Source organism: Notamacropus eugenii, chromosome 4 (assembly GCF_028372415.1).
Source record: "Notamacropus eugenii isolate mMacEug1 chromosome 4, mMacEug1.pri_v2, whole genome shotgun sequence".
NCBI lineage: Eukaryota > Metazoa > Chordata > Mammalia > Diprotodontia > Macropodidae > Notamacropus > Notamacropus eugenii.
In genome coordinates this window covers 121278027-121304647 of record NC_092875.1, presented here as the reverse complement: position 1 = coordinate 121304647, position 26621 = coordinate 121278027, and the positions used below count along the sequence as shown (strand labels likewise).

The window sequence follows — 26621 nt, the reverse complement described above, 5'->3', positions numbered from 1 at the left end:
TTTTCTCTTTTAATTTAGGAGACAACTTTAAATGAAAGATTATTTACAATGAAATCTAGGAGTAATATTTTAAATGTCTCACTCAGGCACCTGTTTACTGTCATTGCACCCATTTTCATAGTGTGTTTATCAAATTATTTCAGAATGCTTACCCCTCAGATGAAAGCATCTTACAAATTTGTCATGTAACACTGTGTGTTGTTCTGCTGTAGGCATCTTTGAGGGGTGAAGAAGTTGTGGCAACGGCCAAAGAAGTAGGATTACAGAGGTTGGAAATTGAAACTCAGAGAAGACTCTTAGAACAGGTATAAATTAACTCTTGCAAATAGGAGAAAATCTGTTTTTGAGAAATCTTATATATTAGTCTAGATCGGTCCACCATTGGTTGCAGCGTTTTAATTCCATCCTGACCGTTAAGTTGAATTTTTAATTCATGTTGGGACAGTGGGTGTGTGGTTACTTAGATTTTTAGTCCATTGATTTGGAATTCATGGTAATGGAAGCTGGCCTGAAGTTTACTTTTATGCTTTCCATGAAAGAAGAGTATATTATGAGAAAATTAACAGTATGATTATTGAGAGAGCTCATTTTTTAGGAGTTTAACACATGAATTTCATGCAAATGAAGCTGACAAAGTAGTCTGCTTATTAGACATGAATACAATAAAACCATTCTAATTCAGATTAATGAATGGAAAGTAAGGGTGGTTTTGTTTTTGATTTTGTTGTATTTTCATTTAATTTTTTTTCATAAATTTAATGAACACTAAAAAAGGGGAACATTTACATACACAAAGTAGAAAACAGATTATACATGAACCCATGAATTTCCATCACATACAGCTTTATTCTTTTTTTAAAGTGTGTTATAAATTCAAAATGTTACTTTCAAAGCTGTCCTAACTTGTTCTCCTCTGAATTCCCTTTTGTTTTCGTCTGCCTGTTTCTAAAGATGTTTATTGCTTCTTGTATTTATCTTCTTTTGTTTTTGACATTATCATCAGCATTAGTTACCCTTGTTCTCACTCACATAATAAAGGATCATCCATGTAACAAATCAGCATAATCAAGCCTAAGGTGCATACATTCTCTGTGTCCCCTTTAACAAGAGTTAGGTATCATGCTTTTACAAATTCTTATTATATTTTTTGTCTTCATTGATCTAAATCTTTACCTGAATTTTCCCTTAAAAAAACAAGTTTTTATTTCAAAAAGTACATTTCTGACAGTCTTCTGAGGACCAGTCTAACTAAATTCAGAATCTTATCACTAGTAAATTGGCAGTGAAGTCTTATGAATTTTTTGCTCATAACTACCCAGAAAACAAAGAAAAATAAAAACCAGCATTTTGTTTTTTGTAGCTGACCTCTTTCTCCTTCCACAAAGATGGCAGCAAAGTGGTGAAAAGGGAACAGAGGGTACAAAAACACAAAGTTTTTAGTGGTCTGTAGATACTGTTAACTGTATTCCAAGTGTGAGAGCTTTGTCCTGTGACCAACAAATTGGCATAATTGTTAGAAGAACTGAATGGTGATAAATGATTTTATTCTTGACATAAAATCAGAAGACAAAAGGAAATTGCAGCTAACAAGAAGGGTGTTTCCCATGCTTTCCTTGGAGAGAAAAACAAAAAAATTGGTAGGCTATTATGGGCCCATAATTCGTGAAACACTTAATCTTTTCATCTTGCATAAGCAAAAAAGCCTCCATGAATATAGCTGCAGTTAATACACCAACCTCTGTCACAGATAGAGGGTTCAAGAAATTCTGCAAAGTACTTGGAAGAGATTCTTCAAATCTCTACCATTTAACACAGACTTTGACACTGAATGACTATAATGTGAAGGTTGACACAAGGAAGGATGTTGAAAAGCATGTTGGAAGATATGACTCAAGTATCCAGAGGCTTCATTCAGTTCAGTTATTCAGAAGTTTCACATCTGCATATCCCAAATATTTTTTCCTGAAGAGAATGAGAAGGTGCTGGACACAGCAAGTACCAAATAATGTCACAAAACAACATTGACTGTCTACATAGTCTGTGACTAGGTAGATCCAAGGTCAAAATCAGGACGCAACAAAAAAAGTAAGGTGAGAAGACAGCCCTGTATTCAGTCACAGCAGCTTTAATCATCACTTAGTCCAGTGAGTCATTGATGCTGGGAAAATGGGAAATGAAAAACAAAGGCATGGACCTTGATTGTCGCTGTTTGTGGCAAAAGTTTAACCAACATGAAGCAGTTGTGACCCTGAGGCAAAAAGAGCCCAGAAATTGTCAGAGCCACCAAATACTTGTTCTCCTGGCCAGTAGAGAGATATGGCAACTCTGGTTTAGGTTTCCTGTGCGTCCATAAAGAGCGCTGGAGGAAGATGGTAAGAAGATTTTGAACAGAATTACCCCAAAAGCTTGGCACAAGACTAAGTGTCTAGTGCAGTCCCTGCTTGTTAGATTGAATTGAACTAAGCCACATCATCCCAACAACATCTCAAAATGAAACTGGCCGGAAAATAACAAAGAAAATGGAAAAAATATGTTTACATTTCTACAACAAATCTATTTTATTTATGACTTTTGGACCTCGTATCTCAATTCCTGATGTGCTGAATTCTGGAAAAGAGGCTGAACCCAAATAAGTACAGTTGGAGGAAACTGTCCCAGAGATAGTGTGATATTGAAAAAATTGAGGATTAATTTTCTGAGATAGCTGAGGGAATAGAAGAAAGCATGACTGATTTTAACAACAACAAAAGCATCTGAAAATGCCTCATTGCTCACTGAGGTGGCTGCATTGTCATTTTTATTAAAATCTCTGAGAAGGACTCACATGTATTGAAGGTATTCTGAATGAAGTCAAGAGAAAAGAGGACAAGCAGTCAGCAAGTATTTGTTAAACATGCACTGTGCTAAGTGCTGGGAATACAATACAAGTGGAAAGAAAGATTCCCCCTGCCCTCAAGTTGCTTATATTCTATAGAGGGAAGACAGCACATAAAAGAAGCTGAAAAGGGAGAGAAGAACAGTGGTGGAGGTACCTGACAGGGTGACATGGTGGCAAAAGTCCAGGAGGAGAGAAATGAAGCCTAAGAAGAAATGAAGACATTATTGGCCTGGGACAGATCCCTCCTTAAATTAGACATTCTGGAAGGCAGAGGGTACTTAGAGTGTGAGAGGTAGTCCAAGGGCCAAGAGAGCTTTCACAGAGAAGAGGTTTCTGGGACATGGTAGACAAAAGTCTCATGGAGGTGTCCGCCGTGTAGCGCACATCGTTTTCTGCCATAGCCCACAGTTTTGCACACACACAGTTGACTGACAGGTGAAGAATAGAAGATCCCTGGAGTTTTATTATTTTATTGATGACAAAGATGCATTTTACTTAGAGCAAATTGCAACTGGAAGGCTTTCTAAGGATCTTGTGTGTATGTTAAGTTCATACAAAATTACTTGGTGAGTGGATCACAGAAATAACTGCTCAGTGGCTTTCCAGTCATTAACGTCAAATGAGGCACAAGATGGAGGTGTATACTCACTAAAAGTGTTTACCACTTCCAGGAAGGGTGTCCTATGCAGGGTCTGAATGGAAGAGAGGAACTTTTCCCCATTTAGGGTGAGATTCTCCAGATTATCTTTTTCATGGATAATAAATATTCTGCTCATTACATCATCTTAGAATGATGCCTCCTCAGTGTGATCATGAACATTCAAGAGGCTGGACCAACAGTTATTTAATCAAGAAAAACTAAATGAATGAAAAGTTCCGTTGGTTCCTATGAATGAAATGACTTTGATATCCAATTGCATGACCTTTCCATTGAATTAATAGTCAACAAACATTTATTAAGTGTTTACTATGCAAGAGGTACCATGCAGTATATCATTACATTTATCTGGAACAGAAACTGCTTAATGGACAATGAATTGAACTTGTAATTGAATAGGAATAAGGAATTGAGGGTGCTGCATTGCATTTGGGAAATTGTGCAGTGCTTTCAACAATCCTGGTCAATCAGCAAGAATCCTTGAGTGCCTGGAAGAGAGGAGGCATTTAACAAGCTTGTTGACAGACTGTTTTAGGCTTTAACCTAGGCACTGCTCCCTGGCACATAAAATTCGTCTTTTTAACATATTCTTCCCATAATGTATTACACTTGTAAGATTTGGAATACTACAGATTCCAAAGTAATTGAAATTGTGGGCAACCCAAAGGGCACTGGAAAGGTACACAGAAGCATTTTTCTAGCAATCACCTATTCTCAAGAAATGGCAAAACTCCCAGTGCAGAGGGCCACTTGAACCAGATTTAAAGGTAATTGGGAAATGTTTAACAAAATTTTTAAAAACACAGTACAACATTGATTGTGTTAATTTGAGGTTTTCTAAGTCAATATAAGGCCAACAGGGATCCAGTTCTGCTTGAGTTTGGCACTACTGACAACTTGTCAGCAATCAAATGTATGATTAGATAAGGAGGTGGGTCAGTCATGTATCTATTTCAAGGGACAACAGATGGACAGCCTTAATGATGCTCCAATACTTTCAAAATGTAAAAAGACCTGGATGGAAGGTCTCTAGCACATAGAACCTAAGTAGAGGATCTCTGGGAGAAAATGAGGAAGAACTGCATAGGATAAGAAAGTAGGGAGGGATGAACTGTGACATCCCAGGGGAGAAGGACTAGCCACATCACTCAGCCCACAGATTCACTGAAGGATAAGTGGCGATAGCTGGGGGCACATTTTTTTATTCTACCATGTATATTGAAGTCATATCAGTACAATAAAAGTCATATAAGTGAGTTTGTTACCAAATGTAAAAAAGATTGATTATTCAAACTCTTTGCAGCAACTTGCTAAAAATGAGGAAATTGCTATACAAGAAATGAAAGACGATCTCAATAACTACAGAAGAAAAATTGACCTGGAAGAGCGCAGGTTTCATAAAGCTGTAGAAATGGATAAGTGTCACAACCTGAAAACACACAAGGTAAGAATGTACAATAACTAGTGTCATCATTAAACAGTGTGTGTGTGTGTGTGTGTGTGTGTGTGTGTGTGTGTGTGTGTGTGTGAGAAATAGTGGCCTTCTCTAGTGGGGAGAGAGACAGTATGGAACTTAAAATGTAACATAAAAAAGATCACAAAAAATTACAAAATTGATGTCACTATTATAATGTTTCTGAAATAGCTTCATGACTAATTACAAGTTATTCTGAGCCTCAGTTTCTCATTTGTAAAATGGGAACAATTACCGTTATTTATCTTATAGGGTTGTTATGAGGAACATCACAACTTGTAAACCTTAAAACTCTTCATAATAACGTTTACATAGTACTTGAAGTTCTGCAAAACGCTTCACATAATTCTCTTTGTATGTTGATGTAAGTTATTCATAAAATATTTTGAAAACAACTTAACTTGGCTGCAGCTTCCTCTCATTATGGATTTCTGCTTAGTTCAAAATATTAACTGTGTTTCTGTAATTCGTCCTTGTAGTTGGTTGAAGAAACGTTGGCAAATGCTGAACAAGCATGCATTGACACTGACTGGCAAATCCAGGTTTTACTTAAACGAAAATTTGATGAGGCAGAGCGCAAAGAGCATTATGAAGAGATGGCCAGACTTCTTCGGAACAGCAGAGCCAAAGAACTGGATGCATTAAATGCATTGAAGGGGTTGGAAACAAAAAAGGTAAGGACTGGATTTGTTAAATGTTGTTATATGTTTTCCTAAAATGATTTAAGTTTTGCAATAGTGCTTAACAGTTAACTGGTATTCCTTATTTATTTCATAAGCCTTTTTCTCATTAGCTTCAGTGTATCCAGGCTCCCAGGTGACTTTGTGGCCATAGAAAAGGCCATACAACTCCCCTGTGCCTTTGGGAATGAAATTGAGCAGAGGCACCTCAAAATAATAGGAAGGAAGGTCTCTGGCTCTGGTTTACATCGCTCCCCCCCCCTTCCCTCATATTGGCTCCCTGTCTAACCCGGGAGCAGAACGAAGTGCTCTGAGCTCCCTTCCATGTCTCGAGCTATGACAGTATGTCTGACTGAGTTGCGCATTGCAGTGATGTCAGAGAATCGTAGGGTCTTCATGTTGGGAGGGATCTCAGCAGCCAGTCTGTACCCCACACAGTTGTTAACTCAGCAAGTGGTTGTACAACCTTTCCTTAAAGGCTCACAACTATCTGAGGTAGCCCATTCCACTTTGTGATAAGTGCAGTTTCGCCACCTCGCTCCTGGTTTTGCCCTCTGGAGCCAGATGCAGTAAGTCTCATCCCTCTTCCAGGTGTCAGCCCCTCCAGTCTTTTCTGAGGCTAAACATCCTTGATTCTTTTAGCCATTTCTCAGATGACATTGACTAAAAGCTCTTCACCATGCTGCCTGACTTCTCATACTCTGCGGCTTGTAATTGTGTTTTCTAAATTGTTGTACCCTGGCAGTCAGTAAGCATTTATTAAAGACCTACTCATTTCCCACGTGGCTGAACTGGGGATATAAAGACAGAAATGATACACTTGTTTCTCTTAAGCAGTTTACATTCTTTCGGGGAAGATCAACATGGAAAACCTGGTATATGGTGGGAAGCGTACTGGGATTCGGAGTCTGAGCCCTGCTGGGTTCGAACCTGTTTGACACTGAACGGATCACCTTACGTGTCCAGGCCTAAGGGTCTCCATCTGTAAGGTGGACTGGCCGTACCACGTATGGCCACTAAGGTCTTTTCCTGCTCAAAATCTACGGTCTTATGGTCCTTAGCATATAAAAACTAGGTACAAGGTAGTTTAGGAGCAACGGTCAGCAGTGAAGCTGCTAGCAATAAATGGAGGAGGTCGGGGGTGTGGGAGGGGGAAGAAGGGGAAGTCGGGGGGTTAGGGTTAGGCCCCACGTTCTTCGTCGGCACTGTCTCCCCACTTGCCTCAGCCTCGTCAGCCTTGTCCAGGAGATTTGAAAAGTATCCTTTCCTCCAATTTATAACAGCAGTTCACATTTATGTGCTGCTTTAGAAGCAGTGCTTTAGTGCTTTACGTGCAGTTGGTACTTCATGTAAGAGGTAGCCCTTGAACTGACCATAGAAGGAAACTAGGGATTCTAAGAGACAAAGCTAAAGAGGGAGTGCCTTCTAGGCACGGGGGGACAACCTGAGCAGTTTTGTTGTTCAGTCATGGCCAACTCTTCGTGACCCTTTTTGGGGTTTTCTTAACAGATACTGAAATGGTTTTCCATTTTCTTCTTCAGCTCCTTTTACAGATAAGGAAACTGAGGCAGACAGGTTTATGTGACTTGCCTCGGGTCACACAGCTAGTAAGTGTCTGAGGCTAGATTTCCCTCAGGAAAATCCGGACTCTTCCCTGTATCCACACTGTATCCACTCTGTCACCTAGCTGCCCCCAGCCTATGCAGGTTAATGTTCTTTGTGAGGAACAGCCAGCAGGTTTGTTAGGTTGGTTTGTAGAGTGTAAAAGAGAGCGAAATGCAGTAAGATTGGAAGGGTAGGTTGGAGCCAAGTCAGAAAGGACTTCAAATGTGAGACAGAGGAGTTTGCACTATGGTCTTAGAGGCCATAGGAAGCCACTGGAGGTAGGGTGAGCGGGTGAGGGGATGGTGACTTGATCAGACCTGTGTTTTAGGGAAATAATTTTAGCAGCTATGTGGGAGGTAAACAGAAAAGGAAAGACACTTCAGGTGGTAGAGAGAGTGATTCAGACGTTGTTGCAACAATCTATGACATTAGAAGGCTAGAGGTTATAAAGGCCTGAACTAAGCAGGTATCTGTGTGAGTGGAGAAAAGGGGACAGATGTGAGAAAGTGGAGGAAAAAACAAGACTTGGCAGCTGTTTAGATATATGTGGAATGAAAGGGGAATTTGGAGTCAAGGAATGAACCTGAGTAACTGGAAGGAACACCTCCACAGAAACAAAGATGTTTAGAAGAGGGATGGCTTTTAGAGAAGTGTAATTGAGCTTGTTGAATTTGAGATGCCAATGGAACATTCACTGGAGCCAGACTGGAGAGAGACATATTGCAACATGAGGGTTAATAGAAAGTGCATAGCATGAGAAGAGAAGAGAGGGCCCAGGACAGAGCCTTGGGGTAACCTCACCATTAGTCATAGGCTTTCAAATATCTTTGGCTCAGCAGTTACATCTGCTGATTCTTTGAGTACCTGAGGATATAGTTCATCGAGTTCAATACCTTGGATTCATCAAGGGAACCTAGGGTATATCTCAACTTAGTTGTCTTGCGTACAGAATCCCTATTAGCCATTTTTGTTCCATCCTTTTCCATCCTAAGACCATTTTCCTTGGCAAACAAGCAAACAAAAAAAAGCTAGCAAAAAACACAGACGCAGAGTAAGCAGAGATCAGCTTCACTTTTTCTCAGATCTTTTTTTTTTTTAATTTAACTTTTAACATTTATTTTCACAAAATTTTGGGTTACAAATTTTCTCCCCTTTTATCCCCTCCCCCCCCCAAACCCAAGCATTCTAATTGCCCCTGTGACCAATCTACTCTCTCTTCTATCCTCCCTCTCTGCCCTTGTCTCCGTCTTCTCTTTTGTCCTGTAGGGCCAGATAGCTTTCTTTACCCCTTAACCTGTATTTCTTATTTCCTAGTGGTAAGAACATTACAGTTGATCCTAACACTTTGAGTTCCAACTTCTTTAGCTCCCTCCCTCTCCACCCCTTCCCTTTGAAAGACAAGCAATTCAATATAGGCCAAATCTGTGTAGTTTTGCAAATGATTTCCATACTAGTTGTGTTGTATAGGACTAACTATATTTCCCTCCATCCTATCCTGTCCCCCCTTACTTCTATTCTCTTATGATCCTTTCCCTCCCCATGAGTGTCGACCTCGGATTGCATTCTCCTCCCCATGCCCTCCCCTCTATCCTCCCCCCCACCCTGCTTGTGCCCTTGTCCCCCACTCTCCTGTATTGTGAGATAGGTTTTCCTATCAAAATGAGTGTGCATTTTATTCTTTCCTTTAGTGGAATGTGATGAGAGTAGACCTCATGTTTTTCTCTCACCTCCCCTCTTTATCCCTCCACTAATAAGTCTTTTGCTTGCCTCTTTTATGAGAGATAATTTGCCCCATTCAACTTCTCCCTTTCTCCTCCCAATATTTCTCTCTCACTGCTTGATTTCATTTTTTTTTTTAAGATATGATCCCATCCTCTTCAATTCACTCTGTGCACTCTGTCTCTATGTATGTGTGCGTGTGTGCCATGTGTGTGTGTGTACTCCCACCCAGTACCCAGATACTGAAATGTTTCAAGAGTTACAAATATTGTCTTTCCATGTAGGAATGTAAACAGTTCAACTTTAGTAAGTCCCTTATGACTTCTCTTTGCTGTTCACCTTTTCATGGTTCTCTTCATTCTTGTGTTTGAAAGTCAAATTTTCTTTTCAGCTCTCGTCTTTTCATCAAGAAAATTTGAAAATCCTCTATTTCATTGAAAGACCATTTTTTCTCCTGAAGTATTATACTCAGTTTTGCTGGGTAGGTGATTCTTGGTTTTAGTCCTAGTTCCTTTGACTTCTGGAATATCCTATTCCATTCCCTTCGATCCCTTAATGTAGAGGGTGCTAGATCTTGTGTTATCCTGATTGTATTTCCACAATACTTGAATTGTTTCTTTCTAGCTGCTTGCAATATTTTCTCTTTCACCTGGGAATTCTGGAATTTGGCCACAATGTTCCTAGGAGTTTCTCTTTTTGGATCTCTTTCAGGCGGTGTTCTGTGGATTCCTTGAATATTTATTTTGCCCTGTGGTTCTAGAATCTCAGGGCAGTTTTCCTTGATAATTTCATGGAAGATGATGTCTAGGCTCTTCTTTTGATCATGGTTTTCAGGTAGTCCCAGAATTTTTACATTGTCTCTCCTGAATCTATTTTCCAGGTCAGTTGTTTTTCCAATAAGATATTTCACATTATCTTCCATTTTTCCAATCTTCTCACTATGTTCTGTGATATCTGTCTTTCTCACAAAGTCCTTAGCGTCCATCTGTGCCATTCTAGTTTTGAAAGAACTGTTTTCTTCAGTGAGCTTTTGAATCTCCTTTTCCATTCGGCTAATTCTGCTTTTGAAAGCATTCTTCTCCTCATTGGCTTTTTGAACCTCTTTTGCCAATTGAGTTAGGCTAGTTTTCAAGGTGTTAATTTCTTCAACATTTTTTTGGTTCTCCTTTAGCAGGGAGCTGATCTGCTTTTCATGCTTCTCTTTCATCCCTCTCATTTCTCTTCCCAGTTTTTCCTCCACCTCTCTAACTTGATTTTCAAAATTTTTTTTGAGCTCTTCCATGGCCTGAGCCCATTGTGTGGGCTGGGACACAGAATCCTTGACTTCTGTGTCTTTGCCTGATGGTAAGCATTGTTTTTCCTCATCAGAAAGGAAGGGAGGAAATGTCTGTTCTCCAAGAAAGTAGCCTTCAATAGTTTTATTTCTTTTCCCTTTTCTGGGCATTCTCCCCAGCCAGTGACTTGACCTCTGAATATTCTCCTCACACCCACCTCACCTCCTGGTCCTCCCAGCCAGCATTTGGGGACTGAGATTCAAATGCTGCTTCCCGCCTTAGGGCTTTTGGCGGGGGCAGGGCTGCTATTCAGTGTGAGAATTAAGTTCAGATGGTCAGGTCTGGGCAGGGCCGCCTCTCAGGCTCAGTTCCCTCAGGGGGTTTATGCACAGACCTTCCACAATGGATCCAGGCTCCCGCCCTCTTGGGGAGCCCCTGCCTGCAGCCGCCTCTCAGCTTCTATCTCCCAGGGCGGCCCGAGCCATGGGGGCACCCCACTCCCCTCTCGACCCGCCAAAGAGACTCTCTCACCGACTCTTGTCACCTGTGGGTGGAGGGGCTTGTGCTGCCGCTAGAGATCCCGTCTGTGAAGCCTGCTCGGATCTGTACCTCTTGGAGCAGTGGCCGCCGCAGGTCTGGGCTGGGCTCCGCGTCTGCAGCGCGACGGACCTTTTGCGAGAGGTTTGCAGGTCCCTCTGTGGGTGGAGGGACCTGCGTGGCCGCTGGAGATCCCGTCCCCGTAGCCCACTCGGATCTTTTCCTCACGGTGTCACGGCCGCTGCAGGGCTGCCCTCTGCTCCCAGTCCCAGTGCCCAGTCCGCAGCGTGAAGGACCCCCCGCGAGAGGTTTGCAGGTCTCTCCGGAACAGAAATCTCCCTCGCTCCAATACTCCGTGGCCTCTGGGTGCAGAATTCACCATGAGTTGGTCCCCTCTAGCCGTTCTGTGGGTTGTGGGTTTGGAGCTATGTGTATGTGCGTCTTTCTACTCCGCCATCTTGGCTCCGCCCCCCTCAGATCTTTTATCCACTGTCAGACCCTTACCCACTTGGAGCACACTCTCTCTTGGAATCTCCTCTCTCTCCTAATATACTTCTAAAAAAAAGACTTTTTAAATGGTCAAAGGATATGAACAATGTTCAGAAAAATTGCAAACTAGAAATGACTCACATGAAAACATGTGAATTACATATAGTATGAGAGACAAATTAATACAGTTCTGAGGTTTTATTTTACATTGTGTAGTTTGGCAGAAAACAAGAACAGCCAGTGATGGAGAAGCCATGGGCAGGTACCTTGATGCTCTGTTGGCAAAACTGTGAAGTGGCCCGACTCTTCTGGTTTTTCCTTTGTGTGATTATACAAGAAAAGTAACTCAATTGGCCATACCTTTTGATTTAGCAATTCCAGTCTGGACACGTAAGGGAAGTCCAAGACCATAAAGGACCAATATATCCCAAATTATCCCTAGCATTCTTTGTGGTACTAGAAAGCAGAGTGGATGTCCATCGATACAAGAATGGTAAGAAAACTGTGATATGTAGATGCAGTGGAATATTATTGTGCAATAATAAATGGTGGGCAAGATGAATTAAGAGCAACATGCAGACTTGCAGGGGCAGATTTTGGCTTGCAACAAATAAAAATCTTCTGACAAATCTGTCCTCCAGAAATGGAATGAGCTGCCACATGTCAGTAACCCTACTATTAGATGTCCTCAAGTGGAGGCTGGAGGATCTTTTTTTTTTTTTAAATAGCATTTTATTTTTCATCCTAATTACATATCAAGACAATTTTTAGCATTCATCTTTACAAGATTTTGAGTTCCACATTTTTCTTCCTCCTTCTCCTCCCCTCTTAGAAAAATGGTAAGGAATTTGACTTAGGTTATACATGTGCTATCATGTAAAACATATTTTCATATTAGTCACAGTTGTGAAAGAAGAAACATATCAAAAGGATAAAAACCTCGAAAAAGAATAAAATAATGAAAAATGTGCTTCAATCTGCATTCCGAGTCCATCAGTTTTGTTTTTATCTAGATGTGGATAGCATTGTTCTTTGTCTTGTCTTGGATCATTGTGTTGCTGAGAAGAGCCCATCATTCTTAGTTGATCATCTCACAGTGTTTCTGATACTGTGTTACAATGTTTTCCTGGTTCTGCTCTTTTCACTTTCTGGAGCATCTTTTAAGACCTGTTACAGAAGGGATCTCCATTCAGATTTGGGTGAGATTAGATGGCATCCGAGATCTCTTCCAACTCAGATATCCTGTAACACTTGTAATTTTACTTGTTATGATAAAGTTTGTATTTTCAGGGTCTTCCTATCCGTAGGGGTAAAGAAAGATCTATTTAATAGTCCCCTGTACCAATAAAAAGCACTTTCTTCCCTACAGCTCCTTGAGATGGGTGTAGGGCATTTGTGTGTCCATTTTATTGATGAGGAAACACACCTAGAGAGATCAGGTGACTTGCCCAAGTCCACTGGGATTCAGGTTTAGGTTTTCTAACTCCCAAGTTCTGTGCTTTTCCAAAAATAGTCCAGTTCTTAACCAAATTCCGTCCAGGACATCATACTTGGCTGAAATTTAGAAGTTTAGCTAATTTTTGCTCCTGTATTTTATATTTGATTTTACTCTGTAAGTGACTTTATTCTGTAACCGTATTCCTCTTCTCTGTCTCTGCTGAAGAAGCTCATATGTGCTAAGGTCAGCCTCCCCCTCTCTGAAGTTCCTTCCTACACTAAGCTTTCCCACAATTGGTGTTAAAGAAAGTCTCTGTTCTCAATAGGCTCATAAAACATTATCTCAACATTTCCTGCAAGGTTTGTGTGATGTTCTTGAGAAGCTACGACTGACTGACCGTATCCCATCTTTAGCAATTAAGGTGGTCTTAACTAATTCTGATTGCCCAGGCTGTGAACCTCAGTCCCTATAAGTAATCCCAGGCTACAGCTAAGACCCATAAATTCCTAAAAGCATTCCTTAAATATAGAGAGAGGTAGTCTTCATCCCTCATGGAGGCTATGATTCCCCAGTCTGTAATCCAATGATGTGATTTCTATAATTATAAAAATGAGTTGCATCTTCAATTTGGGGTCTTCTGGCCAGAGACAGTGCCATTTGAACCATCCTTTATTATCAGGTCACATGCCCCTGTTAATAAATGATATCTTGTATGGAGAATTGGCACAGTTTACCTTTTTGTTAAATTTCACTTGAAACACATGATTTTTTTTTTACATCTGACCTCCTACATAATTAACATTTTTTGATTGTCACTTTTGGAAGGCCTGTGGGGAAAATATAGTTTATATATAGCCCTAGTTCATAGCTGTTTTTGCATATTGGTTAAACAAAGGTATTTTCTTACATATTTATAATTTTCTTTATGTACGGTAATCCCAAGCAATAAATATCAACTCTAAACTCAGCACGGTTTATTTCCATTTTGTATGTGACAGTAACATATATTGAAAGTATAACATACTAGAGATTTATTAAGTACTTAAGACACTTATTAAGGTGAAATTTCTTCTAAACCCTGATCCAAATGTTAAGTGGAATAGCTTGCCTAGAGGCAATGAGGAGTCATGGGTAAAGCTGGCCTTGGAGACAGAAAGACTCATACATGACCTGGGACAGATTCTGGCACTGTATAACCTAGAGCAAGTCGCTTAACCTTTTAGACCCCCCAGCCAGCCCTCTCAGACCAAAGATTTTGGAAAAGGTGCTGACCTACATTGGTAGAGGAAGTTTCCTCATCTTAGAATCCATTGAAATATCAGTGAAATCAGAGGCCTGTCCCCAAGTATTGTAGAAAGTCTGTTCCTTATATCCATCCAGGCACAAATTTTAAAAAATAATTTGTTTTCACAAAACAATCAGGTCTGTGGTATCATATATTCCAGAATATTAATTTTTTATATAATGATGGTGGTACTATTGTTAACTCTCAAAATATTTGTTCTTCATAAGATGTGCAGAATTTTGAAAGCAGGCCCTGAGTTGTAGTCTCAGTCTTGTGGCCTTCTCATCACTTCAGTGCTCAGGTTTTCAGATTCCTTATCTAGAAAATGAAGAGGCTGAGACAGATAACCTCAGAGGTCTCTTCCAGTTCTAGAATCCTACCCGCCACTTCTAAAATGTTCCTAGATCACGGAGGATAACCTCTTTCTGAAATGTATTTTACGATAGCAGAGATAGAGAGCTTATAATGCCCATAGGAGCAAGTATTATTAGTTTGTTTTAAACCCAGCTGGACACTGGTCATAACTTCTGCTCACCTGGACGTGGTTCTTCTTGGTCCTTTCATTTCTCTTTAGGGGAAAGGAGATGAAGGGCATGCTTTGCAGTCACCACCTTCAGTTGCTGCTTTACGTAATCGCATCAGAAGGAAATGTTTTAATTTTGACACAGATGATTACCAGCAAAAGCAGGATGAACGCTTTGGTGAGCACACCTCCTCTCTGTTCTCTGCACAGCCCAGGACTGCTGCTCCCTGGCCCGATGAAGCCTAGCCCCCTAGGAGCCTCCTTTCAGCTTGCTGCCATTCCCAGCAGCATCAGAATAGCCTTACTTGTTTACACCACCATTTTATTAGTAAGTGAAACAAAACCAGCAAAAGGCCCCAAGACAGATTGTAACAGCTGAACATTGAAAGTTCTTTCCTCCTGTAAAGCAGCAGCTCCCAGACTTGGAAATGACCAATATTTAGAAATAGGTTCCTCTTCCATGTTCAGTTTTTATTGCCCCTCCCCATCCAGAGCCCATTTTGATGCTTCCTTAGAGGAAGAAGAAAACTTAGTACATGTATGGACTCTGTGGGCTCAGCAGGGGAGGAAGACAGAACAAAGTCACCCGGGCCAGAACCTCTGGCCAGTTCGTTCAGTTCTGCTTCATGGGAGAGAGAAGCAGCTCACACTCCCAGGCAGCTTTCCTAGTTCTATTTTACTGGTATTAAAACAAAGCCTGGGGTGAGGGCCCTGTCCCAGCCTGTGTCATAGCCTTGTGGAGAATGTGGAGAGAGGTCTTTCCCTTGCCACAGTCCATGCATGGTTCAGTCTGGAGTTGGCCAGTTCTGCCGACACTGCAGACGAACCACAAATGACCCTTGAACTTTCGAACTTGTGCTGCTTTTATAATCAGATGTAAACAAGTAGCTAGTGCCCTTTACAAATGCATCAGTCAAGGGTAAGAAAATCCCCCCATGCACTAACTAACCTGGAGCATTGTTCAAGAGTAAGCCTGCTACATATGTTTGTCATACTCTTTGGAGGTTCACCGTAGGATGGTTTTTACATTTCTGGATTCACTAATCACTGCTGTTTCTGTCAAAGTGTCCTCCTATTTCCTCTGGGGAAGTGGGCCAACTATGTTCTTATTCCTGGCCTGAACTTACTCTCTTCTGCCCACATGCCCCCTTCTCTACCCATCTTGTTCCTCTTACTCCACCCCAAAGGGAGTTTGGGGTGAATGGGAAATTTAATTTAATTCATGTTGCCCTTTGAGGCACTGGACAGGCCTTTTTCCCCCTAATTTGTTTTATTCTGCACTTAACAACAAAGAAAATCAGCAAAGTAGAACAGGAAAAGTCATGAGAACCAGCAAATATCTGTTGCATACAGTTTGCTTTTCAAATATATAATAAATTCAGTATGTTATTTTCCATACTGTGGTCTAATTTTTCAGAATAGGCATGCTTCAGTGGACAACAAGAGGGCCCTCGAGACCTGGAGCAAGAGTAATCAGGCAGTGAGAGATACAGAAAGGGAGATGGAACGCTTCCAGAAACCAAAACCCTAGTTTGAAATTTTACCTCCAGCCTTTGAGGATGTATGCTTTCCTTCTCTCCCCCTTCTTCAGAGCCCCTCCACCCTACCCCCCAGGATCTGAGGCTTACTGTATTATATTGTCAGGTATATGCACCTTGTAGGCCAGTCTGGGAAACAAGCCACAATTGAGAGCATTGGTGCTCAGTCCCCGTTTTCAAAATAGAAGCAAACAGCCAGCCTGTAATGGAACTTCTGAAGCTTGCGGCTTGTTTGTGTGGCCATCCATTTACAGGGTTTAAAATCTGTCACAATAGCTTGAGGCGCCAAGCCCAGTGGAGCGGTGTCAGTCCCATTTGAATTTTTTTTTTAATATTTTATTTTTTCCCCAGTTACATGTCAAGAAAATTTTTAACATTCATTTTACAAGATTTTGAGTTCCAGATTTTTCTCCCTCCATCCTGCCTTCCTAAAGTGGTAGGCAGTTTGATATACTTTATACATGTGCTATCATATAAGAAATATTTCCATGTTAGTCACAGTTGTGAAAGAAGAAACTGATCAAAAAAAATACCAGGAGAAAGAGTAAAGTGGAAAAAAAAATGCTTCGATATGCATTTTCAGTCTAGTTTTTAAGACTAAGTTGCATTCCTTTGGACTGTCCTTTTCTTGCCTCCAGGAAGGTGTCAGCCTTCTCCTTGAAATCCACAAGACTGTGTTTTATGACTCTCGTCATGTAACCACACATGTACCATTTGTACCCACACAAACTCAGCCCTTTTCCCCCCTCGCCTTTTTGTAGCAGAGAGGCTTCAGGAGTTAAAGGCCAAGAGTCCACTGAAACCCGTTTCTTCAGTGATCCTTCCTGAAGACCATCTCAACTATATTCCTGGGATTGATCCTGAAACATATTGTAAGTTGCTACATGGAGGAGAGTTGTCTTCTCATGAGTTTTAATTTTGCAGTACTTAGTGTAAGTATCATTACTGGATTGGTGTTCGCTCAAGACTTTGAATTTGTACCACATTAGCTGCTGATCTGAAGGGCAGAAGTTCTAAAATGGAGACAATAGTATGCTCTGAAATGTCCACAAACTTGTTTAGCCTTCAGAGCTGGAGGAAAAACTGTTTGCCAAATACTAATTACGTTATTCCCCAGCCTCACTGTCTGTTCCTCTGGCCAGCCAGTCCTTCAATCTATCACAAACTTGCAGTTTATCAAAATTATGGTTGGATGTTAATGAAAGTGTTTCATCTGCTTGGTGGAAAATAGCCTCACCATTGCTTTTCCAACCTGTTATGATTTCTCCTTCCTCTATTTTGTTTTCTTAATCTGTCTGTCTGCACTGGGCACTCCAGCCCCCCTTTGTTTGCTCTTAACTCTCTGATGGATCATTGGGACAGCAAAGATGGCCTTCTGAAAGGGAAGCAGCTTTCTGCTGATTGGCTGACATTTGATCCATTGACTATTCCCTGGAGAGAAGCACTTCTATTTGTTTTGTTGTTGTTGTTGAATGGAGGAAGCAGCTTTATGTGGTCATGGAGGGGAAAAGTAGGAGCCCAAGAAAGGGACGGCTGGTTCCCCTACCCTGCTGCTTTCTGATGGGCAAAATAGATCAAAATCTTTCTGGACATCTTCCTCTTAGCTGCCTCTGTGGGCCTGAGAGATGCATGAATGAGGAGCACTTTGCAGAACTTGCCACAACCAGTCGTCCAGTGCTTATCTGTGCCAGTCAACGTGCTCCGCCTCGGAGTTACAACAGTGAATAATCCTGGATCTTGTTTGCTCCCAAGGGTCTTATTTGCTGTTGGAGGAGAGAACATAGATATGTGCAAACAAAATAAATGTCAGGTAGTTTACAGTGCCAGGCAGGAGGAGGGAATACATCCCTGGCCTAGAACCAGCCCCTTCACAGCCTCTGCAATCAATCAGGTAGAAATGTTTCTGTGATGCTCAGAGATTTAAGTTCAGATGTGGGCATGGTGAATGTGGGGTGCCATTGACAGGCCGTCTAGGCCAAGACGGAGATGCAGGCAGGGCTCTCTATAAAGTGCCTAACACAGTGGCACAAAGTAAATTGCTGTATAAAGATTTCCTATCATTAGCAAATGTGATGGAATGGTCACCTAGTCCTGCCCCTTTGATTTACAGATGAGGGAATGGAGACCCAAAGAGGTTTGAGAATCTACAAGAATTCAGAGCAGCACAATCTCAGGCTCAAGGCAATTATATGTGATTTTTTGTTGTTCAGTTGTCAGTCCTGCTGATTTTAACGTGACCCCATGGACTTTGTCCGTTGAGTTTTCTTGGCAAAAATACTGGAATGGTTTGCAATTTCCTTCTCCAGTGTGTCTCCATTTTACAGATGAGGAATTGAGGCAAACAGGATTAAGTGACTTGCCCAAGGTCACAGAGCTAGGAAGTATCTAAGGTTGTATTTGAACACAGATCCTGACTCCAGGCCCAGTGTTATCTCCACCACATCACCTACCTGTCTCTATATAAGCAGAAGGAATAAAACTTGAAGTGTTAGACAGGAAATGTGATAAATGCATAGGAGGGACCCAGGCATAGTGCTGTGAGTAATTGGAGGAGAAGGATGCCCTGCCCAAAATAGGCACTTGCACTGGCACTTGGTGGCAGACCTAGGATTTAATTCCATGTCTCCTGATTCCAAATCCAAAATTGTCTCCACTATGTCACACTGTCTTCCCCCCATAAGCAGTCACACATCCATTGAGTCCACTCAGAAGCAGCAAACAGGCAATGAGAGTTTGTCCTGTGGTGGTACCCAAAGGCTCTTAAGTTTCAGATATAGCTGTCTATGTAAGGGAGACAGGCTATGAGGGGCTGAATTTTTGGGATTCTTACAACTTGCAGTGCTGCCCCCAAATTCTTTGAATATTTGTGTCCTCCCTCCCACCCAACTATTTGGAATTTTTAAGAAGTACACTCACAAAAATACACTCATCATTGGCAGCAAAACACTTGTAGCTGGTGTTCATGGCAGAGAGGGAGCTGGTCCAGACTCAGGGAATCTAACTTATTTTTACAAAGGAATGAATTGGGTGGGTGATGATTGGGAGGGGAGGGAAAGGCCATTTGATTTGGAAATCCTCCCTGGTAATGGTAGAAAGAGTACCCTGTGATGAGGCTAGAAGCCAGATTGCAGTATATTGAGAATAGAATGTACACTGTTCTTTCTAGAAGTTAAACAATAAAGGAGAGAAGAAAAATGGTAGCTGGAGCAAGGATGAGGAGATAGGGGTGCCTTAAGTACAGTTATAGCCAAAGGGGAAGGAATAAAAAATGGTTACACATTTACTATATATTTAATATTTTGCAGAGGTCTTGGGACACAGATAGCAAGAAAATAAGACAGTGCATGCCTTCAAGGAGTTCATATTCTAATTAGAGGAGACATACATAGAATAAGGGTTCAGCTGCTCTCTCAGGGGGTGGGTTACAAGGCCCAGGGGACCATGGGTATAGGTGACAGTCCCCAGGGATCTGAAGTGCATCATAGCAGGGGAGAAAAGAAGGCCTGGTGGGCCTCTAATTCATTGGTAGGTTTGTAATTGATGACTTCCCACTCATTCAAGTGGTGTGGGTAACCATGTTGCTTTTCCTGCCCAGCTGCCCTGGAAGGGGTCTGGGGATAGGGGAAAGATAAAGGAGAAGGGTTCCCCCACTGGCAGTTCTTCCCACCATGCCATTCCCACTGCACAGGGTCAGTGTGGATGTGTTAGCTATAGCAAGAAAAAAGACCACCTCCTCCTCTATACTTGAGGACAAAATGGGGAGGCTGAAGAATCCTCCTACTGTACAGAATGTAGACATTTACAGATGAACCTAAAACCTTTCCTCAACAGACCTGATTGCCAATTTGTAGAATGGAAAATCAGTATCCTTGAAATCCTTGAATGTTCAGGGAAAAGGTGCTTTTTAATAAATCTGCTTTACCTCACTGATTTTACAGCACATCAGTCTGAAAGTAAAGGTGCCCGTATTGCTTGTACGTGTGAATCAACCTGATTTTTCATTTTAAACTTTTGTTTGCAAGTTTCTTTGGATCGAAAACGAGGAGAGCTGGAAAAGAAAGAACATGAACTAATGTCAGAAATAAGGAAACTTCGATATAAGCATGCCCAGCAGGCTTGTCAGAGATACCACATCCCTCCTTCCCACCAACATCATGGTACAGATCTTCTAATTACCTGAAACGGATCAGATACCTGCTTATTTTGCAATCAAAGAAACTGATTTTAGATCATTTTAAATTCTGCCTAAATCAACTTTTTTGTATATAGAGATAGGGTATCAAAGAAAAATAATGTATGCTTTATGTAATCTGACAGTTTATTTGTAAATAGTTTCTTGTGCTTTTTGAAATAAAATCATCTTTTTTTATTTTGAAATCATTTAAGTTGCCTTTGGTTTAAATTATTTTACTTTTTAAAAATCTCTAACAAAAGAAAATTTAATCTTTATATATTATATTATATATATATATATACACACACACACACACACACACACACACACACACACACACATATATATTATATTGTAATAATAATCTTTAAGATCTTGGATCAGGACCTGGAAGGGACCTCTTAGCCATATACCTGGAAGCCCGGTAAAGTTTTGGGACTTGATCAAGGTGCCAAAGGTCACATGTGTCTAATAGCTCCTTGTCAGAGCCAGGAAAGAAACCCAGGTTCCTAATTCCAGAGCTTGCTGCTTCCCACTCCACTGCATACCTCCCCACCTGGGCTCTTTTTAGATGAGCTAAAACTTGGCTTTATTAATAAGTTCTTCTGTTTCTTTTACTTTGCTTTTTTACCCATCCTCACAGGACCTGGTCTGATGGTGAATCAGTGAGGTCAAATTCATTTTGAAAGTCAGATGCTCTCCCTTGTGAAGGCAGTTAATTTTGATAAGATACCAATTAGCAACATAAACAAAAGAATACCCTCATTATTATTCTTCTGCATCAAAAGAGTGAATTTCTTAATGATCAAACTAATTAACCTATTTGTTGAGAATGTTTTGCTTTTCATGGATCATTGCAGGTTAAGGGCTCAAATTTTTAGAATTGAAATTTTTCCCCCAGTAGGCATTTCCTTCTGTTTTGCCCTAGAAAGCCAACTCAAATTTCAGGATCTTCTTGGGGTGGATCTGTATATCATCATCTTCCTAAGGGAAAAACAGAACCTTTTTTGGTTGTTAAGAATCTGTGAGTTATAGAGAGGTTTGCACACCTGGGCATAGCTTCATAAAATCTAAGGGCTAGAAGGAATATCAAACGATCTCTCCAAGCAGGACTATCATCAAACATTTCAAATCTTCTTGAACTCTGGTGATAAGGAATCTATTTCAGTATGAGCTTTCTGTTGGTGAAAGGGACTTTTCTTCCCATGAAATATGATTCTTTGAGGGCAGAGCCAAGATAACAGAGTAGAAGGAAGCGATGCACCTCAGTTCCTGTCTACCACTGCCAAACAAGTAGTAAATGCACCAGACCAAATCCTGATGGAAAAACTCAGAAAAATTCAGGGTGAGTCCTTTGTCCAGCCCAGGTTGACATGGGAGACGGGTCTGCACACACAGTCCAAGCAAAAGCATGTGGTACATGGAGCCCTCCAGTACCCACAGAAACCCACAGAGTTTCTGCGCACTAGCAGAAACCCATCCTGGGATGCCCTCACGGTACTGAGACTGGGGTAATGCCAATAGGCAGCTTTGTCACCCACTACCCAATCCCAGATCTGTGGGGACCTATACACAACAAAAGCAATTTGGGGTAGGGAGGCCTGGACTATGTACCAAGAAATGAGGAAGTTCAAAAGCTAGTAGCAACAGCAATAGTATGGCTCATACCTCAGGCCAAAAGCAAGGCCTGATTTCCAGCTTCTAACCCAGTCTGCAAAGGAATAACCAAGGCAGGAATCCCAGACCAAAAAGGAGCCTACAGTCGTGCCACTTAGAACCAATAGAGGTTTTCAGCTGGCTAATGAGGTCAGTCTACTTTTGCTCAACCCAAACTCAAACCCAGTCAGGAACTTGCAGTAGTCAGATAAGGCCAGGACCAATCACATTTTACCCTGCATCATCACACCACTCTGGGAGTCATGCAAGTGTGCAGGTCTCCAGCCTGTCCCTGAGATCCTGAACCACTCAACACCCCAAGAAGACAGCAGTGGGATCAGCTCCAGACCCTTCCTTCAGAAATGTGGCAAAAAGCCTGAGGTCAAGAGGAGGCTGAAAGAACCAATAAACCAAAAAGAACTTCACCGTAAGGAGCCATAATGGTGGCAGGGACGGTGAACATGAACAAGAAAACATCTCCAAAACATCGACAAGCAAAGCTTCAGAGGAGAATACAGCTTGGATACAAACTCCACTGAATTTCCTGGAAAAGATGAAACAAGAATTTTCAAAGGAGTTAGAGGTGTTCTTTGTTGTTGTTGTTTGTTTTATAAATGGAATGAGAACACTTGAGGAAAAAACTGGAAAAGAAATGAGAGCTATGAAGAAAAGAATTGGAAAGAGAATTAACAGCTTGGTACAGAGGTGCAAATCCTTGCCCAACTCCCTGAAAATTAGAAACCAGTGACTCCATGAGGTAACAAAAAAATAGCAAAACAACATCAAAAGACTAAAAAAAAGGGAAGAAAATGTAAAGTATTTCATAGAAAAAGCAACTGACCTGAAAACACATCAAGAACAAATTTAAGAACATTGGACCAATGATTATAGTAACTTTATGTTTGACAAATGTGAAGATTTCAGCTTGTGAGATATGAATTCACTGGTAAAAATTGTTGGCAAAACTGGAAAGCAGTCTGGCAGAAATTGAATATAGACCAATATCTTACACAGTTGTATCAGTAAGCATTCCAGCATGCACGGGGAGTCCTGCACAGGTTCTTAGATCTGCATTCATAAAAGGAAAGGCAACTTTTGAGGGGTTAACAATACTTTAATCAAGCGCATGCATAATTCCTTTAACCAAGTACATATATCATTCACCTTGTTCAGGGGAGTCAGCACCCTGAACTTCAAAGAAAATACAGAGAAATCAAAGATCAACAGACATGGCTTCCTCTGCCTGACCATAATCAATACATAAATCACAGTTCAACAGACAGGTCCAACTGTCTGACCATAGTTACCAGAGAGGGAAGCACCAACATCCAGATTTTCAAAACTGGGGGGGCTCCTTAGTGGCTTCCCAGAGTCTTTTCCTGGCCAAACACTTCCAGTCAGTATGCCCCCAAATAAAACTGCACCTCAGAGTCTTTATACACTTTTTAGAGCCAGAGGGCATCACCCTTGAGAATCAGTGCTTCATTAACAAAAGGCATGGACCTTCCTACAAATCTTCCCAGGCCCCACAGTGGATGGGAAAGAACCTCCTTAATCACGTTGTTCAGAGGCAAGTTTAGTAAAACAAAAACAGCATAAGATTTCTACTTTGCTTGGCCTTTCACTCCACCCTTCCAGGATCCTTACAACAGTTTACCAAGATAAGGTCAAAACGAATACATGACCTAGATATAAAGGGAGATATCATAAGTAATTTAGAATAACATGGAACATATTACTTAGATTTATGGACAGGAGAAGAATTTATGAATAAACAAGTAATAACACTGTGAGATGTAAAATGGATAATTTTGATTATATTAAATTGAAAATTTTGTACAAATAAAACCAAGAATAGAATGTAGCCAAGAATAGAAAGAAAGCAGAAAATTGGTAGAAAAATTTATAAACAGCTTCATGATAAAAATCTCATATCTCAAATATGTAGAGAACGTTGTCAAATTATTAGAATATGTTATTCCTTAATTGATAAATGGTCAAAGGATATAAACAGTATTAAAAATGAAACCAAAGCTATAGATATAGTCATACAAAAATGATCTAAATAATTATTGATTAGAGAAATGCAAATTAAGACAACTTTGAGATATCTCATACCTATCAGATTGGCTAAAATGATAGGAGGGATTGGAGAAGTTGATGGAGGGGATTGAAAAAAAACATTTTGGAGAGCAATTTGGAACTATGCCTGGAAACTATGTATATCCTTTGACCCAGTAATAACACTATTAGGGCTGTTTCTCAAGATGAACAGGGAAAAAGGAAAAAATATATATGTTTTAAAATATCTATAGCAGCTCTCTTTGTGATGCCAAAGAACTGGAAATTGAGAGGATGCCCCTCACTTATGGTATATGATTGTTATGGAATACTACTGTGCTGTAAGAATTGGTGAGCAGTGAAGAGAACATTGTGTACAGTAGCAGCAATATTGTTTAAAGAATAACTGTGAACAACTAAGTTATTCAGAGTATTATAATACTCAAGTCAACTACAAAGGACTTACAAAGAAAGATGCTATCCACTTCCAGAGAAAGAACTGCTTGAAATAGAGGTATGCGTAGTATGGTTTTACGTGTGCATGTGTGTGTGTGTGCATGTGTGTGTATATGTGCATGTGTGTGTATATGTGCGTGTGTGTGCATGTGTGTGTGTGTGAGTGCGTGCGTGTATGTGTGTGAAGTGGTGGCCTTCTCTAATGCAGGGTGGGGAGGGAAGTAGTTCAGAACTTAAAATGTAACCAAAAAAACAAAGTTTTCAAAAAAATTATTGAATTATCTGAATATCATTACCAAAAAAAGAGCCTAGACATTGTTTTTCAAGAAATCCATATTTCTTAGAACCAAAGAGCAAAGTGGAAATAGAACCTACTGGGCACCCCCTGAAAGAAATCTTCAAATGAAAACTCCCAAGAACATCATAACCAAAATTCAGACCTTCGGTTTTTTTCCAAAGAAAAAAATTTTGCAAGCATCCAGAAAGAAAGAATTCAATTACCGAGGAACTACGGTCTGGATCACACAGGATTTAGCAGTCACCACCATGAGGGAACAGAGAACTAGGAATACAATTTTCTAGAAGACAAAGGATATGGACTTATAACCAAGAATGATTGACCCAGCAAAACTAAGTATAATGTTACAGAGGGGATATGGACCTTTAATGAAAAAGAAGATATCTAAGCATTCCTGATAAAAAGACCAAATATGTGGAGAAACTTTGAAGTTCAAACACAGCGAAGAGAAGTATACAAAGGTAAATATGAATGAACAGTGATAAAGGACTAAGTAAGAATGAACTACTTACATTCAAGTATGGGGAAATGACAGATGCGTCCCTTCTGCGCCCTATCATCAGGGTTCATAGTGAGAATCCAATTAGGCAAGGTCTACGAGTAGTTCTGTTACGTTTTGATCTTAAGAATGGAAAGAGAAAGGAAGAGGAATACACAGAGAGGGTGGGAGAAGGGAAAGGAAGTTTAGGGAACATGATCTCACATTATCAGAGTTCACAAGTAGATACTGGTACAAACAAGAAGAAGGTGGAACTGACTGGCTGACACTTGAACCTCCCTCTCAGTCAAACTGATCAAAAGACGGAAGAACAAAAATCCATTTCGCTCAATAGTTTATGTTTCTAATTGATGTCTTACAAAAATTAACTGATTTCTGTGAGACCTGCTTGAGTCCTTCATCACCTAAAAAAGGCAGAAACCTGAACTAGCCAATCTAGAAGACAATTTGAGTCCTTGTGGACTGGCATATCAATAATATTACGTGATGCTGTCCAAGTGAACCCCAAATCCTCCTGTGTATCAACAATCACAAGACCAGATTAAGCTTGCACAGACATCCTGAGTCAGGGGCACTTCCTTACTTCATGACTTTATAATCTGTGCAGCCTAACCCCAAAGCGACCCCAGGTCTGACTATAGCTGTGCATGCGTGCATGCATGCATGCCCATTGGCTTGGAGAGAAATAAACCCATAAACAGCCTAATACCGTTTGTCTTTCTTAGACCGAACTCTGGAGGTTGATACCTCACAAGTGAGAGCATCTTACTTTCAAAATGAATTTGACCTCCCTAACTCATCATCAGAGTAATGTGAAAGAAATTCATTTCTCTCAAAAGGAAAATAGGAAAGAAAGGAGAGGTTGGAATTGAGAGGGGGGATAGATTAAGGGAGGGATTCATCCTAAGCAAACAAACTCTAAGGCTGCATAAAAATATTTATAGCCCTTTTTGAGATGACAAAGGATAGGAATCTGAAGTAGTGCTCATAAATTGAGGAATGGATGAACAGGTTATGGTATGTAAAGGTGATGGAATATTATTGTACTGAGATCTTTATCAGCATAAAGACCAATGAGGATTCCAGAGAACTAAAGGTGAACCATGCTGTCTACCTCCTGAAAATGCAAAGGAGACAAATAATTTTTTGACTCAAAATGAAAAAAGAAACATGGTCATGTGGAAATTAGTTTTGACTGACATATATATAAACATATATTATATATACACACACCTATATATTTGTAATGGGTTTTATTTATCTCTTGTTCTGAATTGAGGAGAGGGGGAAGGTAAGATTAGAGTAGGTGGGTAAGAAGGTGGATCTTGGCTGATAAAAGTGTGTGTGTGTTTTTTTTTAATTAATTCTCTGCAACTGCA

The 26621-nt window shown here is 40.6% G+C and overlaps 1 protein-coding gene across 5 annotated transcripts in view; it reads left to right on the top strand.

The window, feature by feature from the left end:
• The window catches only part of TBC1D31 (TBC1 domain family member 31), a 74041-nt gene that overhangs the window by 43597 nt on the left and 3823 nt on the right, over positions 1-26621 (top strand). Inside the window, exons 17-22 of one of the 5 annotated variants that reach the window (XM_072603156.1) lie at positions 213-305; positions 4840-4980; positions 5490-5684; positions 14612-14738; positions 16863-16970; positions 20121-20478. In XM_072603156.1, coding sequence (XP_072459257.1) covers positions 213-305; positions 4840-4980; positions 5490-5684; positions 14612-14738; positions 16863-16970; positions 20121-20278 — 822 coding nt within the window. In that variant the 3' untranslated portion in view covers positions 20279-20478. Of the gene's footprint in view, positions 1-212; positions 306-4839; positions 4981-5489; positions 5685-14611; positions 14739-16859; positions 16971-20036; positions 20479-26621 lie in introns of those variants that run through there. The other 4 variants (XM_072603155.1, XM_072603157.1, XM_072603159.1 and 1 more) reach the window with 4 other exon arrangements.